The following is an 18,221-nucleotide window of genomic DNA, read 5'->3' as shown; positions in this document are numbered from 1 at the left end:
AAGGCAAAGGCTCAGGGGGGTGCCGAGGGCGAAGCCCTAGAAGGCAAAAAAAAAAAATTGATTTTTTTTTTTTGAATTTTTTTAAATTTTTTTTTTATTTTTTTTTTATTTTTTTTTTATTTTTTTTTTATTTTTTTTAAATTTTTTTTTAAATTTTTTTTTAAATTTTTTTTTTTAACCCTTTGGCTGCTACGAGGTTTTTCAATGTCCAAGCGAAAAATGCTAACATTTGTAATTATTTTGAAAAAAATTAATATAATATTTTTTTTTACATACTTACTTCGCCGAACACTCGTAATTTTTATAATACTTTATATACATTTTTAAGAAGCAGTCGTGGACTCGTGCTCTCTCTTTCTGTCTTGCTTTTACATGCGTGCGTGCGAAAGAGATACCTACATATATACACTAAATAAGTTTTGACGATTGTTTTCCGAGGCTTTATTCTTTTCAATAATCTATTTTTAGATATCGATGTATCCTTACAACATGCGATATATTCGAAACAGTTAGCGGTCTCTCTCTCTTTCTTTCTTGGTTTTAATTGTGTACGTATGAGCGAGACACACAAGGATGCGAAGTTTCTAATAATCAAATAATTTTTCAACATGTATCATAAACATTTTGTATGCATTTCAGTTGCATTTGATTGATTGCATGAATTCGTGACGTCTCGTGACCTATATAATTGAAAGCGGATTTCTATTGTTTTTTGCCATTTATTTTAACTCTGCAAAATGATATCGGACAGTGAAAGTGATGAAAGCGAAATAATAGCTCCTCGCCGAGGAACTCGACAAATCAGCAGCTCTACTGATTCTGAAAATGAATTTATCGATAATAATCAATTCCCAAGTAATAACTCCTTATATGACATTGACAACGAACCCGAAATTTACTTTGATGATGAACCCGAAATTGAAGAGCTTTTATTTAAAAAATTGATAAATATTTATAAAGCTTGATTGAAAAATAAATATAAATACGTATATAAAAAAAATGTTTCGTGCCACTGATGCGCTGGTGGCTCAAAGAAAGTATCGAAATACGACAATTAATGACGTCAACAACGATCGTCGTAGCAATCTTCGCCGATTTCAAAACAACGATTTATCGTTGTTGTAGCAGTCAAAGGGTTAAATTTTAATTTTTTTTTTTTTTTTAATTAAATTAGCTTAGTCATGTTTAAGCGGTTTATATTATAAACACTGAGCGAAGCCGGGTAATACAGCTAGTATATCCTATAAGTTCAACATACACATATATATTCCTAGGATAAACAGGTTTGGTCAAACTACTTGCATCTTCCATATGGTTTTTGTCCGTTTGCCGAGCAGACTGATTAAATTTTTTTTTCTAGCATAGAAATTTTTAGGCCGAATGCGAAAGTCGGTCATGAACGCGTAGGACTGGTACCGTTTTGTAATCAAGACGGAAGAGTGTCTTCTCATCATCACATCGTCGTATACATGGTGAAAAGTTAAAGATGTTTGATGAGTATAAGATTTGTATATTTGCAATTTATACAATAATTACATATAATTATATTATGTACTGGTATAAATTTTCAGAACCGAAAAGCGTTTGAAAAATATCTGTGGATACTTTATAGTATTATGATGTACATATGTACATACATACATACAATTGTATGTTTGTACATATTACCTAAGAATATTGTATTTGATTCATAAAATACTAAAGCAAATATAAGCTTAGATTTGCTTTTTAAAAGATATCCTATATAAAAACAAAAAACAGAACGAATAATGCACGTTTCGTTTTGTTGACGGTATGTTATAAACATCTACATATAATTTCACCAAATTTCATCCAATGCAAAAAACTAAAACACACCGGTTTGAAAATTCTTTCTACTGAGACAAAAAAAAACTTGTATTCAAAAGGAGGAAAGTGGATCTGTTGCACAGATTCCGGTATCGAAATTCTATTTCTAATAATATTTTTTATTATTAAATTTTTAACTACATATGATATTTCCCTGTATTATATTGGTATTTACTTTCGTTTAATATCGTCACAATGACTTATTAATTCGATTTTTATCGTCACAATTAATGATATTTAAATATAAGATTTTGCAATTGAATTTTTATATTAGAAAACGAAGATTATATTACAATATAATAGATTCTATATGGACTTTATATTAAAATTCGTAATAGCATAGCTCAAGAATGACAAGGTTTTAGAATTTGAAGAAACGCACGACATTTAAAATGAAAAGGTTTATTTCAATTTTGTATGAATGAATGACAGATGAGTGTTTGAATTAAGCATTCGAATAATATAAGTACTTAATGCTCATACGAAAGTTTTACTTTCAACTGCCACTTCACAGCAATTGAAAAAAAAAAAACAACATTGAACTCCAATATTGACTGAACAGATGATACGAAACGAAAATGTTATATGTTGCATCAACAAATAAAGTGTTTAATAAAAACGATTTCGTAAATTGAATTAGTGTTAAGTGAACCTTTCAAATGTAAATAACGAATGTTTTTGACTTTAATTTGTCTCTATTCAAAATTTGTGTTAATTATAACTCATAATCAACATTTGAAGTATAAATATTTTTAATAAAATAGGCTAATCTCATCATCCTCCACGCAGATTAATCAATCATTCCGGAAATGATTGAGTGACATTAATTTATTTTTAATTGCGCACAATGAAGGTAAAAGTAATGAAAACAGGTTGCTATTATATTAAGTACCGCGTTCACGTTTGAAAAAACTAGAAAGTAAAACACAATTTCGCACATGGTCTCATCTCACAATTGTAATTCGTTAAAAATAATTTATATCTCACTGCTGGTCGTATTTTGACCACAAATTTACCTAAATTTCACAATGCACTGGTTTCGTTTATCCTTTGCTGAAATTTACAATTTCAGAATACGACTGAATTTCAGAATCGAAACGATGTTGTGGCTTAATGCATGTTATATGAGCTAATTGTGACTAATTGCCGCATTGTAAACGGTTTCGCAAGATTTTGAATAATTTTTGTGGGTAACTCTGTACTTCATGAATAAATTGGTAGATGAAAATCATAATTCACTGAAAGGGCGAACGAATGACCCAATTTTTACGAAGTGCTTTGTTTTTACAACCTCGTTATTATATGTATAAAATGATCGAAAACTGTTTTTATTACATTTAAAAAATATGACATATAAATAACTTGCAACGATTCAATGAAATTAAGGTCGAGTCGATCTCATGCTATTTTTTATATTGAAGGTTTTATTTATGTCGAAATATTTTCACTTTCTTTGTGTATGAAAATTAGCAGAGAAAGTAACACATTAAAATTTTACCACTGTGCATATGTTAGATTCTATTAACTCTGTATTGTACAGTTCTGTATAATAACGTAGTATTAAACGATTAAGGTTATTTGACTAAATTATGATTTAATACAATAATTTGCAATCGACAATTAAATCTAATATGGGTTTCATTAGAGCCTACTCGTTGTAGTTTCCAATAAACGTTCAGAGAGAGCTTAATTTTTTTTAATTGAATTGAAGTAATTTTTAAATAAATTTGGATAAACTATTTAATTAATTAATCATCATGTAATTTTATGAAGCAATATGTACATTTAATAATAAAAATCCTATTTAAACTTATTCACATATTGAATTGGTGAATATTTCTAAATTAAATTAGTATATTTTCGTTTGTTGTTCTACTTATAATATAATTTTTAGTTTATTTTGAGTTGTATCATCAATTTATTCGCGAATAGAAACGAGAAACAAAAACCATTACTCACGCAATATGTGGGTTGAATATTTTTAGATAATCTCTCCAGTATACATACATACATACATACATAGTTTTGGCGATCAAAATCAACCCATATGTAATCAGGTTCCGTTCAATATGAATCTGTTCTTTATGTTTGTATAATAAAAAACGCTAGGGAAACTTTAAAAGTAGATTCGATTTCTAGCGATACGATAGCGAAGATTCTTCTGATGAAATTATACGTAACATCATGTTATAATTACTTTCATATGTACATATATTATTATACTTGCTATGTAAATACATAGTCAACGAAAAAATGTGTTAAGCTAGGAAATTAATGTCTATAAAAATAAATAAAGACATTTTCGCTGTGTATTATATTACAAATGAATGTAAATTTGAATAGTAAATATTTGTGCACGTCAAAGAAGAATCAGACTTAAAAATGGTTTCCAAATCAGAATAAGATTTTATAAAATCAACAGATATTCATTTATTTAAAGTTATAGACGGCTTTTTTATATATAAACAAAAAAATGATGCATTATTTATGTTTTAAATTTATTTGCATTCGCATTTAGAAGAAATGCATCATAAATTGACATCGATTTTTTTGATAATTATATAGATATGTATGTATATTTGAACGTAAGTATGTAAAATTTTATTTAATACAAAATCCCCACGAAAATTATATAGTATCAGTTTAAACATAATAGTTTTATCACATATGTACATATGTAGATATGTGTGCATCTAGATAAAATGATGCAAAAGCTAAAAAAAACCAGTAATAAAAAAAAAGTTTTTTAAAAACATACCTCTTCTATAATTTGTATATAAAATTATTACAATATATATGTAAATATCTAAAAAAAATTCAATTAAAAAACTCAAGTAAAAAAAACCTGTAGTGAAAAAATAAATGTATTTAAAATAACTGTAGTGAAAAAATAATGTACTAAAATATAAATAAAATGATTGAATAAAGGAAAAGGCAATTTAAACAATATTTCAACAACATTTCATGATTAAAATTTCAATCAAAATTATGATCCCGGCTTAAACTAATGTAATTAAATATATTACTAAGAGGTTTGGGCCGCGTGAGTACGTTTGTGATGATAAAAAAGCTGATTATCTTTAATAAGGGGATTTTATCAAGTTTGTATTAAGTTCGGAAAAATTATATATTTTTTTCTAATCCTTGTTAATTTTTCCTTAATTCAATTTTTAATGTGAATTATTTATAGAAATTTTTTCGAATGAGGAGCAGTTAATATTTTCGGTGAAATTTGAAAAACCTGACAGAGACAGGTTACTTTTTCCAAATTTAAAATTTACATAAAAAATATTTTTTTATCACCGTATACAATCATCTCATTAAATATACGTAACAAGTACATGGGCCTGCAAAATGCTGATAGGCGTTGTATATTGAGAAGGTAATATTTTTAAATAAAGTAAGGTAAACAAGAATACTACCTGCTAAGCATTTAAAGGTAGTATTAAAAAAAAAATATTGAACATGTAATCCATGTCATTCATTTGTCAACGTTTATAAACATACGTTTTCACCGGAATTTCTGAATTGATAACCATAGCAGAATAACCCGATAGTATTTTAGATTATGGTTTGGCATTTCCATTGTGATAATTACATTTTAACAACAATGAAGAAGATGTAACTAGTTTTGAAAAAATATATTCATCAATAGACTTCTTTTGCTTATTTTATATTGTTGCATTATATAGGTATATTAGAGTGTCTAAACATACCTTATAAAACTCGATATCCTCAGCGGTAGTGATCTAGGGTTTGTTTGGATTAGCTACAATGTTTATATCTGCTTTTCATTGGATTTCTAAATAATTATAGTTGGATATATTGGCGAAATTTTCAGCGTGGCAGCCTTTCAACAGAAAATACGTCAATACTCAAAGGATTAATTATGACTGCCTTACAGGCCTGACTTTTTATCTTTGGATGAAAAAATTATTTTTTGTAGAACTCTATTAAGCGGGACAACACAGATGAGAAAAAAAAAATTTTTGATTTTTTTTTGGAAAATACAGTATGTACATTGCAATTTACAAATGTAAAAATTATCTTACCAAAAATTTTAAGCAGTTTATAAAAATCCTGAAATGACAAGTAAATAGTAATAATAAATAAAACATTAATAGTTTTTATTAAAAATATTAAAACCAGTATTAGTAGAGTGGAAATTAGTGAAACAATTTTTTCTAGTAAAACAAATGAATTTTGCATTTTCCACAGTATACATGTGAATTAATTGGCATTTCCAAGTCTTCATCGTCGCTATCGATTGATTCAACCTCGGAAACATCCCCAATCAACAATTGCCCCCAAATATCATCTTTCTCCATCGTCATCTGATTTGAAGGGCCTCAAAATGTATATATAAAAAATATGAAAAGATTTAATTGAAATGTACGGATAAATAATAATAGTTTTCTTAAAATTTGTTATGAAAATAATCTACATTACAATATAACAATTAAATTTTTGACGACAACAAAAATTTACAAACTGACATATGACTAACCTACAAACCGTATGTACATTGTGATGTATACAAACTTCAACCTCAAATTACAGTATAAAAATTCACAACTTCCAATAAAATATTGAGTTCAATCAATAAAAGAAGTGTTTTTGAATAAGAATATAACAAAACAATGTAATATATTTGATTTTTTCATAACAAAACAATAAAGATAAATGTGACATACAAGCAGAAGCGTTGGTGGGCCGCGGAATCATAGGGAAATTGTCATGTAACAAATATACCGTAGCAGCACTGGCAACACCAGATGAATAAATAGTGTGTACACTACGATGTGCAAAAGGTCCCAGTGATAATAAAACGAAAAATAACCTTCAAAACCAACGTTCAAATTATTGTATGTACATTGCAATGTACACTGGGTCTGTAAGGGTTAAATACAGGCCACTAAAAAGGTTTCATATTGGAGTTCTAACACGTGGACCCTTCTCTTGAGATTGAGCATTAGATTCTCATTCTGGCGATGTCTGACAAAAGTTGGTACGAAATGGACGAAATATTTTGAATATATTAAAGTACTTTTGAATATATAAAAGTATCTATGTAAATATATATGTATGTTCAAGGGGGTGGTCATGGCCGGCTTGTTCATCCCCTTGGATCGTCAATGGTGCGGATACCAATGTAAACATTCACGATTGTTTTGTTCATTGATACGAGTTTCTCATGGCCAAACATTGGTAGGCATCGTTGACGCAAGTGGGCAGGTTGAGAGGCTGTGGTGTCGGTGGGTGGTAGGGGGACCATATCAGATGTAAAACACAACTGGTGTAGTTCAGTCTATGGTGATAGCCAGCCCTGGCTGCGGCTTTGTTATGATGTATCACCATTGCGCGCGAAACTACCCCTATCACCTGTCATTGTGACTATTCGAGCGGATTGTTTATATTAAAAAAAATACAGTACAATAAGAATTGTCGTGTCTTGTGTTTTGTGTGTGATTTTTGTGATTTGTGATTAATTTTTGGACCGATATCATCAACAGGTAATAAATAACAGCATTCGAAATTTACTGTAAGATATTAGATTTTTTTAAATGCTTTTTATTATTACGAAATTATATTCATAATACATCTTATATCTATTTTAATAGCTACTGATCTACTGATCATTTTCTATTTTACAATTTTAATTTAATTTGGTTAGTAATCATAGTATTATATTATTATAATGTTAATGTACAGCATAATAGGAAAAACAGAGCTCAAAAACCTATTTACAATTCTTATAAATGCTCATAATACATAATATTTATTAAGTACTGTAAGATATGTATCATACTTGAGTGATATTACACGGCGTGCGTAATTTAAAACACATTTACACTCACTTAAGATGCATATTTTCAACTGATGGGTGATTAGTTTGACGATGAAAATCATGTCATTTATGATGGCATTCGATCAATAATACTAATTGTAATTAAATATATTCGAAAATTGTCATTATATTGTTCGCTACTGAAAATTAATGTTTCAATACGAATTCTTTAATCGTTTATGAGCTTCAAATTATACATTTAAATCATTGTAGTAATATGTATTAATTTACACTTTAATCATCATGTTGATAGTATCGTCAGAAATAAAATGGTTGTTTTAAATATTTCAATTAAAAAATAACGAATTTACATATAATGAGTGAAAGTGACTTTGTTTTAAATTTAATCATATTACAAAATACTATAATAGTAATTTTTACATATGTATCATATTATGTTAAAGCATCACTTATAAATTATCAATTATGAAACTAGCAGATGTAATTGCTTATGTTAATTCGTTTGCTTATTGCGACAAAATAATGAATAATCAAATTTTGACACGAATAGAGTGTAATTAAAATATTCCAAGATGATGATAGTTTGAGAAAATTCGTTTTCGCATGTTGAATAAATCACATGAAATGTGCGATCGCAACCTCGATTAGAAATTGATCTGGTTATATTATGATGCAATTGCAAACTGCATGCTTTTTCTCAGATCGTGTGCATAATGGTGCATTATTGCGTCGATAATTATCTCATTATGTACGGAAACTGGCAAATATGCAGCTGTATGTACATATATAAGTGCAAGTGCAAAGTGTAAAACGAAAGGAATTTTTATTATGAATCACCTAAACAGTAACTTAATGTGCTTAGTTTAATTATACTATGCAAGGGTGGGTACTACATACATATATGGATATTAATTGAAAAACGGCAAAACAATTTCTATTGTCTAAAATTGATAAGTAGCTCTATTGTTTGCAATATTAAACATATACATATACTGTGTTCTCTAGTAAAATTTGCAAAAAAATTTAGATGCGTATTTAAGCTGTTAGTTGAATGCAAACATCTTGCGTGTTTGAAATAAAAATCAAAAATTTGTTTGCTCTCAAAAATAAAGTTTGTTATTGTAATATTCCAGCATAGTATGTCAATTTGAATAAACTTGCAAACGATGAAGTGTTTGAAATAATTGCCAATTACTTTGAATGAATATACATATGTAAATATGACTATTTTTATTGTATTTTAAAAAATTGGATTCGATAAAATCAATTATTTTTGCACTTACTTTAAATCAGTGTTGTTCTCATTTTGCATTTATTGATAAAATCGAATAGATGTTGATTAAAATAACATACTGATGTATGTCTATTTCAATCGGGATAGACAAGATAACTATGGATTTTAAATATTTTAAACGATTTTTTACAATTTAGCTTGAAGAAAAGGAGGATTAAAGTTGAGAACGTTTCTCCTTTCAAAAAAATAATTGAAATTTTAAAAATCATTAAAAAAATGGTGTTTCTAAAGAGAAATCATCATTCATATTGTAACGTTAAAGATTTCAACTTTTCGAAAGTTAGTTGCATTTATCATAGTTTCTTTTTGAATATACAGGTACAAAAAATAATTAAAATTAAAATGGAAATTCCATCGAATTTAACGACACCATCTGTTCCTTAGAAATCTTAAAAATATCAAATGGCATTCATTAACTCATCGACCTGAAGTTGAGATTTGATTCACATACAAATTGTGTTGTTGTTCTCAACAAATCAAACTTCGGTTTTTATATCTCGGTAAAATCAAGCTTTCAAGATTTATCTTGAAGGCATCAACACAATTCTAATACATATAAACATATCAATTTGTGGAATGAAATCCTGAAAAAATCGAACTGTATTTTCTATACTGAATTTTTTTGAATTTTTGTCACACATTTATAAAATTGATTTAGATTAAAAGACAACGAGTGGAAATCGAAAACGATCATTCGCTTAGAAGTCGTTACTTTCATTTGTGTCTGTGCATATTTTCGAACACACAATGCTTTTTCTACTTTTAGGCGATACACTAACCCACTTATGTATGTATATACATACATACGTATGCTTTTTATTCACAACTTTTCGTCATAGAAAAGCGTTAACCGAACTTGTTCCACGGCTACGTGTACGTTTTATATTGATTCGCTTGTTACGGTATTTTGATTACACTCTCAATCGTTGAATGTGTACAGATACTGACTGTGATACGTCCAATATGTCTACATATGTATATACATATTTGTATGTCTTCTTGTATAGAAATCTTGTACTGAGGGAATCGTGGCGAGTGTACGATAATGTGTGTTGTGAGATTTGGGAAATTTCGTGTATTTAGATTTTGGATTATTACATTTTAAAATTCAACCTTAATAGAAATATTTTAGATAGTTCATCGGTTAGGTAGCAAAGTTAAATTAAAAATATATATATTTAATATTTATATGTATGTGTGTACATATTTCTATGTATAAATTATGTATAATGATTTAAACTTATATTCTTTTAGAAATAAAAAATAGCTTATTTATTTGTATGTATATATTTTATACATTTGTATACAGCAAGGGAAAATAATTATTTTCTAGTATTTGCACTATTCCGTAAGTGAATATATTAAAACTCATTTTTAAGTAAGAATTTTGAAGGAATGTATTTTGTGAATTAGTCAGGATTTTAAAAAAAATTTTAAATTGTAATTTTATACCCGTGTCAAATGAGAGTTGATCGAAAAAGAAATGTAAATATGCATATTTTTTGAATAAATATTAAGGATACGCATTGCGCAAATATTCTAAAATTTAGCAAACAAAATCAATACTCAATTATAAGTAAAATAAACGTAATACTTTGTTTTTGTTTTTAAGCCTATTTTCTATGTAATTATTGATAATTACAATATGTTTACAGGAATAGCAACAGAATGACTAACATAATGGAGTCGTATAGGAATTTTATGGAAACGAAAAGCGGTGAGTAAAACTATAATTAAATTTATACTGACATATACTCAATTATGCAATACGTAGAAAAAAAATGTTGTACATAAATAATATATATGGACTGGAAAATTTTCTGAACAAAGAAAATGCTACACACATATATTAATTTTCATATATAGTATTTATAATAATAATGAATTCAACGGACTCGCATCGAATAAATAAAATGATAATACAAAACGTCATTTACGTAAGACATAAGAGCATGAATAATTAATATTACGTATACAATGAATAATTATAAGGTATCAATCGCATTCAAGAAAACGCACATAAACATCGACCTTGTTAGACATATGGCAATTTCCGCTATTCATTTTCTCCCATTAAATTGTAGAAAAGTCTAGTTAAATTTAATCATCATATCTAAGTATAAAAAGACTTGTAATACCGAATTTCAACATATGTTTGTGACAACAGTGTAACAAATCAAAGTTTTCTAAATTTTCACTGAACACTCTTAAATTCTATTAATTAGTTGTTAACATTTTACAATATCATCAAGACTCAAAAATACAATATATGTACATACAATTGTATGGTCCACGGATCTTTTGGGGTCCATGGAAATATTCCAGGGGTTTATGTTCATACTTTACAAGGTTGGAGGAAATGCTTTGCTAAGATGGAGAAAATATATATTATACATATGTACATAGGTGCACCTCACGGGATCGAATGTGAAATGCACGAAAAACCAGATATCGGAAGGCAAAGATCGAAAATCGAAAGATCTTAAGTCGAAAGATCAAAAAAAAGGGTGCATGGTAAACGGTACATACTCACTTATTTTGCGGGAGCAGGATACAACAGGAACAAGAGGAACAGGCTTTTCCTCCCGTATTAATGTGCGCGCGCAGAATACGGGAGGAAAAGCCTGTTCCTCTTGTTCCTGTTGTATTCTGCTCGCGCAAATTAAGTGAGTATGTACGTGAATATGTACCGTTAATAAGAAGATTACTGGATGGATGGAAAAGTGGTATAACAATGGAAAAGGAGCCAGATTTCCACTATAATGAATGACAAGACACTGATTTCCACTATAGTGAATGACAAGACACTTATGACAAGACAATGATTTCCACTATATTGAATGACAAGACACTTATGGCCAGCAGTGAGGAAGAAATGGCTGAAATACTTCGTAGAATAGAAATAAGGAGTTAACATCCGAGTCTAGAGATAAACGAAAATCTTATTCATTGATAGATTCGAGTCACTCACAAAGTTCAATGCATTGAGAAAGTCAACGCTTTTATTTCCCTAGGTGCCTTGATCTCAATCAGTAGAACAGGAATGGCGAAATCAGGGCTGATCAGTTTGACAAAGATATGGAAGAAATCCATATGGTGCGATCTCTGGCGATCTCTATCGCATTGTATAGAGTTGAGACATGCAAGCTGAAAACTGAATTTAAATGCCTTTAAAATGTGGTGATGGAGGCGGATGTTGCGTATTCCATGGACTGCAAATCACCACCCACAAAGAGTTCAACATCCACAACATATAGAAAAATTTCCTTGTTTGGTCATATTGTCAGGATGAATTTGAAGAGTTTCGAGAAGTTACTGGTAGTTACTGGAACACTAAAGGGAACGAGAGAAAGGTCTTTCACAAGATAATAAGATCAAATCAAAGAACTGACTAACAGATTCCCTAAAGCCTTGCATTTGGCATTGGACCGGAAGGAATAGGAGTGGATTGTCCACCAGATCCCAGATGATAATAAGAGAGAAAACACACTGAATGGGACATGGTACGTGTTTTTTTGTAGATATTTTTAAACATGCGAAAAAAAGCAGCATCCCTAGCTCATATACATGGTACACAGTCCCAATAATCACCCCCTGGAATGTTTTCAGTGATATTTTATCCTTGTATTTGTACTTGCTGGACAGTGATCGATAACGGTGAATCCCATATTTGAAAAAATGTAGGATAAACTTGTCGGTTGCATATGGATATGCATACACGTGCGACATCCCAAACATATGCATTCTGCACGTGCAATTACATTCGGTTGGGTTTGGTTTTGGTTTCAAATTCGGTTTTGGGAACACCCACCTGTTAGCATTTAGAAATATTACAAAACTGTATATTATAAGCTATAGGCCCGTAATCCCCTTTTCACGTTATAAAATGTGTCGAATTTAAGATATATACATATATATCTATATATAGTTTTACAAAAAAAGTCTTGGGTAATTTTGATATTCCCTGACAGAAGTCTAATCTGGGTTTGAAATTAAGTATGAGAGCAAAAACTCGAAATTGACTGATTTCCAATAAGGCTATATGAGAGGTCCCTGGCTTTATGGATAAAAGTGGATTTTTGGGTTATTACTAGAGCCCGGATAACCAAGGTGCCGTTTATTGTTCAAATGTTGTAAATGCATTGTTGAACGTTTTTTACAAACAATTTACAACAATTCAACAATAAGCGGCACCTTGGCTATCCGTACTCTAGTTATTACGAATGTGTTCCATTTATGTAACAGATATCAACAAAATAATCCATCCGAGTGTAGTTTTTGATGTAAATTATACACGTAATAGATACATACTATTAGGTCTTTTTTAGGGTAATGCGATTGGCAGTGTATTTCGATGCGATTCAGTGAGTGCATACAAATTGCATATGCAAGTGTAATCACAAGGACACCGATGGCGTAATAATTAATTCCTTGACGTAATTCATTGATTATTCTTTTGCGATTTATTACTTATATTATAATAAAGCGTGTATGTCTGCATTCAGTTTACGTCACAATTGAACATTTGTGCGTTATGTTTATCAAAAATTGTATCAATTTACATACATTTCAAGATGAAATGTAAAATTCATGTTCTTATTTTGATGTGTATTTATTGATTATATATTTTAGATCCAAGAACTAAAGACTGGTGGATGATGTCCGGTCCTGGACCGTTAATTACTCTGCTTATTACTTACGTATACTTTTCGGTATCCGTTGGGCCAAAATATATGAGAGATCGAAAGCCATATGATCTGAAAAATATCATGATATTTTATAATGCCACTCAAGTGTTGTACAGCATCTATATCGTTTACGAGGTAAGTAGTATTAGAAGTTTTTGAATAGCTGAGAAGTATTACGTTTTGCATAATATATTATAGTTTGACCAGTGAAAAACAATGGACATTCCTCGACTTTTGATTGAATTTTTAGTTGTTTGAAATTGATGTTTTCTAAATTTTATTTACCTGAGCAATGCTGGGCAATACCTTTAATTTAAATACAACAATTTTATAATTCGTGTGCTCGCTATTAAATCTTCAGTTTTCAATTTGAAACCGTCAAATTTAGTAACCAACCTGATGGTATTTTATTACCTTATACATAAATTATTTTCTGAACGATTTCTATTTTTACAAACCTCCTATACGTTTCACTTACGATTACAATTCAGGAAAAAAATTGCCTCTTATCCGATCGTTTTCATACTTTGCCATATTGCTCATTTTGGTAATCAATATAAGTAAATTGATCCTCCGCCATTACGATAGAGATAAAATATCGTTTAAGACGCGTTTGAAGTTTGCAAATTTGAAATTTGGGTGACGTCTATGAAGTCTTTTGTTTTATACATAGATGGTGGTAGTAAAATAAAATTATTGGTATTTTTCTTCAAAATAATAATTTATATATCTTAATATTATATACAAAACTAAAAAAGAGGTTTGTTTGTAAACAATTTTTTTTTACAAGGCTATTTTTTTATTTCATTCATTGGCACAAGCAACGCAGGGCAATTTGCCTGGATATTTTTTTATTTAAAATAACGGTTTTTTTCGTTATTTGATTTTCACTTTTTTTTAGGGCTTGCAAGCTGGATGGTTGCGTGATTATAGTTTTACTTGTCAACCTGTCGATTACAGTCCGACAGGTGACAGGGTGAGTATTTTGAATTTTGCTTTATCTCATGTTTATATTTAAAATAATTGAATAATCTTATGACAAACTTGTCTTGTAGATGGCTGCAGCCGTTTGGTGGTACTTTTTAGCGAAAATTATAGAACTTTTAGATACAGTTTTCTTTGTCTTACGAAAGAAGAATAACCAAATAACTTTCCTACATGTATACCACCATACTATGATGCCGATCTGTTCATGGATTGGTGTCAAGTTTTTACCAGGTATGCATTTTCTATATGATTTAATAATATGCACACGAAGTTAGATCAAGTTCACTGATCGTATATTGTTTGCAGGAGGACATGGAACTCTTTTAGGCATAATTAATTCATTCATACATATAATTATGTATACGTACTATTTGATAGCAGGACTAGGACCTCAATATCAAAAGTTTTTGTGGTGGAAAAAATATGTAACTCGGTTGCAACTTGTAAGTCGATCGACGGTTATTTTTTCGGATTTCTAAATGTAATATACAAAATACGTGTATGAAAAGTTTTTTATTCAATTTTAGGTACAATTCTCGATAATTTTGATACACAATTTACAAATCTTGCCGAGGGATTGCAACTATCCAAAGTTCATTGTCACGCTTTTGACGATCAATGCCGTACTTTTCATTTACCTGTTCGGCTCGTTTTACGTAAGGACGTACAAAAAAGCATTGGACGCTTCAAAAAAGGCTGAAATCGAAAACAATCGTCAGAAAGAAGAATCGAGAGGTAGAACCGAAGAGCTGCAGAGGCTCAAACAAAACTGATAATTGATCTAAGTGTATATTATTAATATTTTTATTTTTAAATAAACACCAATGTTGTAAATAAACGAACACAAACCATTACATGTTAATATTCAAATGAGTATTTAAGACATCTTGTAAATTATTGTCATTATATTTATAAGGATTTACATTTATGTACATTAAAAAAATTAAATAACTACACGAGTATTTGCATACATTTTAAATAAGTAATTAAGTATGTAGAAAATCCCACTCGGCGTACATATTATATGAAGAATTCTGTTTATTAGTTTTTAATCTAGTCTTAGCTTGATAGTTGCATAGTTGGGTAATAAAAGGTTTGCAAATTATGTTGTCAAATCATGTGTTTATTAGTAGAAGGAAATATTTAAATTAAATGGATAATGGTATGTATGACGATTATATGTATATTGTTTACTTTTATAAAACAGAAAAATTATATTTAAATGCAGCAAAGGAATCAGCATAATATGTAGATACATATTTATATAATAATTTCCTTATTAGTGATTGAAACAAGTTAATAATCTACATAAGTAGAAAACATCGTATAAAATAAAGGAAAAAAATTAAATAAATATTTTTGAAAAAAAATCATCATTATTTTTTTAAATTCATCCCATTGATAAACTTTATCTATTGTGAACTTTTATTATTCGTTTTCAATGATTTAAAAAAAAATCCTTTAATAATCTGATGTTCATTTTAAATACTTAGTATTACTGCTTTCAATCCCGGAAGGTTACTTCAGCACCGGGATTGCAGTGCTGGGAATTTCCGATCCCGGGATTCCGGTGCTAGCACTGGGATTTCAAATGTACATATAAGAAAAAAAAGTTCAATTGCATGTTTTAATATTTCAAAAACGTTCAATTGCATTTTGCAAACTCTCCCGATGTTTCTCGCAAAAAATACTCCCATATTGGCATACTAATTTTGAGAGTTTGGCTACATTCTTCAAATTTTTGGTTCGCATCCATAAATTTCTAAGATTTAATAAAACACATCCGAAAATGTAATTAATGTAAATAAAATAAAATGTAAATAAAGTAAAAAAAACATCGCTTTGATTCATTGATTCGTTTTTTACAAATAGTTTGTACCATCTAGTAATTATTTATCGAAACAATCCACCTAATATAAAAAAAAACTCCAATTACATTTACTTTATGTAAAAAATTCGGATGTGACTAACCTACGACTTTATCTATGTATTTGAGGAAAATAAGAAGGATAAAAACAAAAATCGATAATCGAACATATGTATTTACATACACGTTCACACATACCGGCTCTGAGCATTTTCAATACAAATTGTACACAAATGTAGGAAAACTTCCACAAGACTAAAGCTCTATGTACTTCCGGCATACGAATTCCGACCAAAACCTTATCAACTCTACGTTAGTACAAAAATAATACAAATAAAATTTTCAGCTAAATATGTTCAGGGCGTGGAAAGAATCGTTGTCACAACATTTTTGACTTTTCTAAGAGGAAAAATATCCCGCTTCCGGTTTATTATATTTAGTGTTTTTTTTATTTTCATCACATTGATACAACAATTATACTTGAATTTTTACGTGAAGAACACACATATTAAAGGGGTCGAAAAAAAAAGTGGAAGAAAAAATTGAACAGGAGTATACTGCCACTTCTGGTTGACGGGTGCTTATCAACTTTTATACATATAGTTGTAAATATATTGTAAATATACTTTTATACATATAGGTAAAATTTCAGTTCAATAAATTAAAGGATTTCTTAGAAAAACATAAAAAACCTCGATTCTCTAAATTAAAAGTATTACTTTCGGTTTAGGAAAAAATATTGGGGTATAATATTAATAATTTCTATTACAAGTAATAAATTTCAGTCTGATTTGATGAGTGGTTTGGGAGATAATGTAATTCAAAAACTTAAAAAGAAAGAGGACACCTATAAGGGGAGATACCATTTCCGGTCAATCTAAAAACTTGAAAAAAAATAACGGCGTATCGATAAAAATTTCAGTAACCAATACTAAGTTTCAGTTCGATAGGATGAACAGTATTCAAAAAATCCCCAAAATACACTGACACACAATAAATATACAAACACTCACACATACACACGCAAATTTTTTCTAGATCACGAAAACGGGATCAGTGGTCGATTCTGAGTTCAAATCAGTTAAAATATGCTTCAAATATCATTGTGGTTGAGCACAATATCTGCGACACAATACAGGCCGTTCATACCATTTCGTGGAAACGGCAAGCCGGCGTCGAAACGGGTGGAAGAAGCGGGTGGAAGAAACGGGTGACAAACAAATGGACTGTGACTGTCATTGCTCATCCCACCATCGTTCATTATATAATGTCGTTTTTTGTTTTTTTTCCATATTATTTTTGTAAAAATAATATTTTTAAAGAAATTTTTACCAGCACCGTAATCCCGGTATTCAGACCAGTATCAGCACCGGGATTTACGGTACCAGAAAACACCGGGATTCCGGGATCCCGGGATTGGAAGCCTTACTCAATATGTTGTGAGTTGATTGAAAATGAATTTGAAATATTGAAAATCGTTGCCAATGAGTTGAGAATTAAATAAAGGTGTTTAATTGAGTAAATAAATTAAATTAATTTTTCGGACATATTTCTTTTAATGTGCGAAAATGAGTGTATTCAACTAGAAATGGAAAAATAACATAAAGTAAGTTCATATAACATACATATGTATGTTCTTTCAGTAAAATATCCTATTATATATTTTTTTACTAGGTTATCCTAAAAAAATTATTATCTTTTTTTATTTATTTGTACAGGTAAAAACCC

At 29.4% G+C, this 18,221-nt stretch overlaps 2 protein-coding genes across 2 annotated transcripts in view; one reads left to right on the top strand and one right to left on the bottom strand.

Moving 5' to 3' along the window:
- The window catches only part of LOC143910569 (caspase-3-like), a 427,954-nt gene that overhangs the window by 395,729 nt on the left and 14,004 nt on the right, over window positions 1–18,221 (bottom strand). The gene's annotated exons all lie outside the window — the stretch shown is intronic.
- LOC143910534 (very long chain fatty acid elongase AAEL008004) lies at window positions 7,152–15,987 on the top strand. Its single transcript, XM_077429043.1, has 7 exons — window positions 7,152–7,361; window positions 10,607–10,668; window positions 13,584–13,774; window positions 14,541–14,615; window positions 14,695–14,857; window positions 14,933–15,069; window positions 15,154–15,987. The coding sequence occupies exons 2-7, from the start codon at window positions 10,620–10,622 to the stop codon at window positions 15,397–15,399; spliced, it is 861 nt and encodes a 286-aa protein (XP_077285169.1). The 5' UTR covers window positions 7,152–7,361; window positions 10,607–10,619; the 3' UTR covers window positions 15,400–15,987.

This window comes from Arctopsyche grandis, chromosome 4, assembly GCF_051622035.1.
Source record: "Arctopsyche grandis isolate Sample6627 chromosome 4, ASM5162203v2, whole genome shotgun sequence".
NCBI classification, from domain to species: domain Eukaryota; kingdom Metazoa; phylum Arthropoda; class Insecta; order Trichoptera; family Hydropsychidae; genus Arctopsyche; species Arctopsyche grandis.
Note: the sequence above shows the minus strand (reverse complement) of the source record. Positions and strands in the feature narration are given on the sequence as shown.

Coding starts and splice junctions, on each gene's coding strand:
- LOC143910534 (XM_077429043.1), top strand. CDS start 10,620: ATGACTAACATAATGGAGTCGTATAGGAATTTTATGGAAACGAAAAGC. Junction 10,669..13,583: donor TTTTATGGAAACGAAAAGCG/GTGAGTAAAACT, acceptor TATATATTTTAG/ATCCAAGAACTAAAGACTGG. Junction 13,775..14,540: donor GCATCTATATCGTTTACGAG/GTAAGTAGTATT, acceptor ACTTTTTTTTAG/GGCTTGCAAGCTGGATGGTT.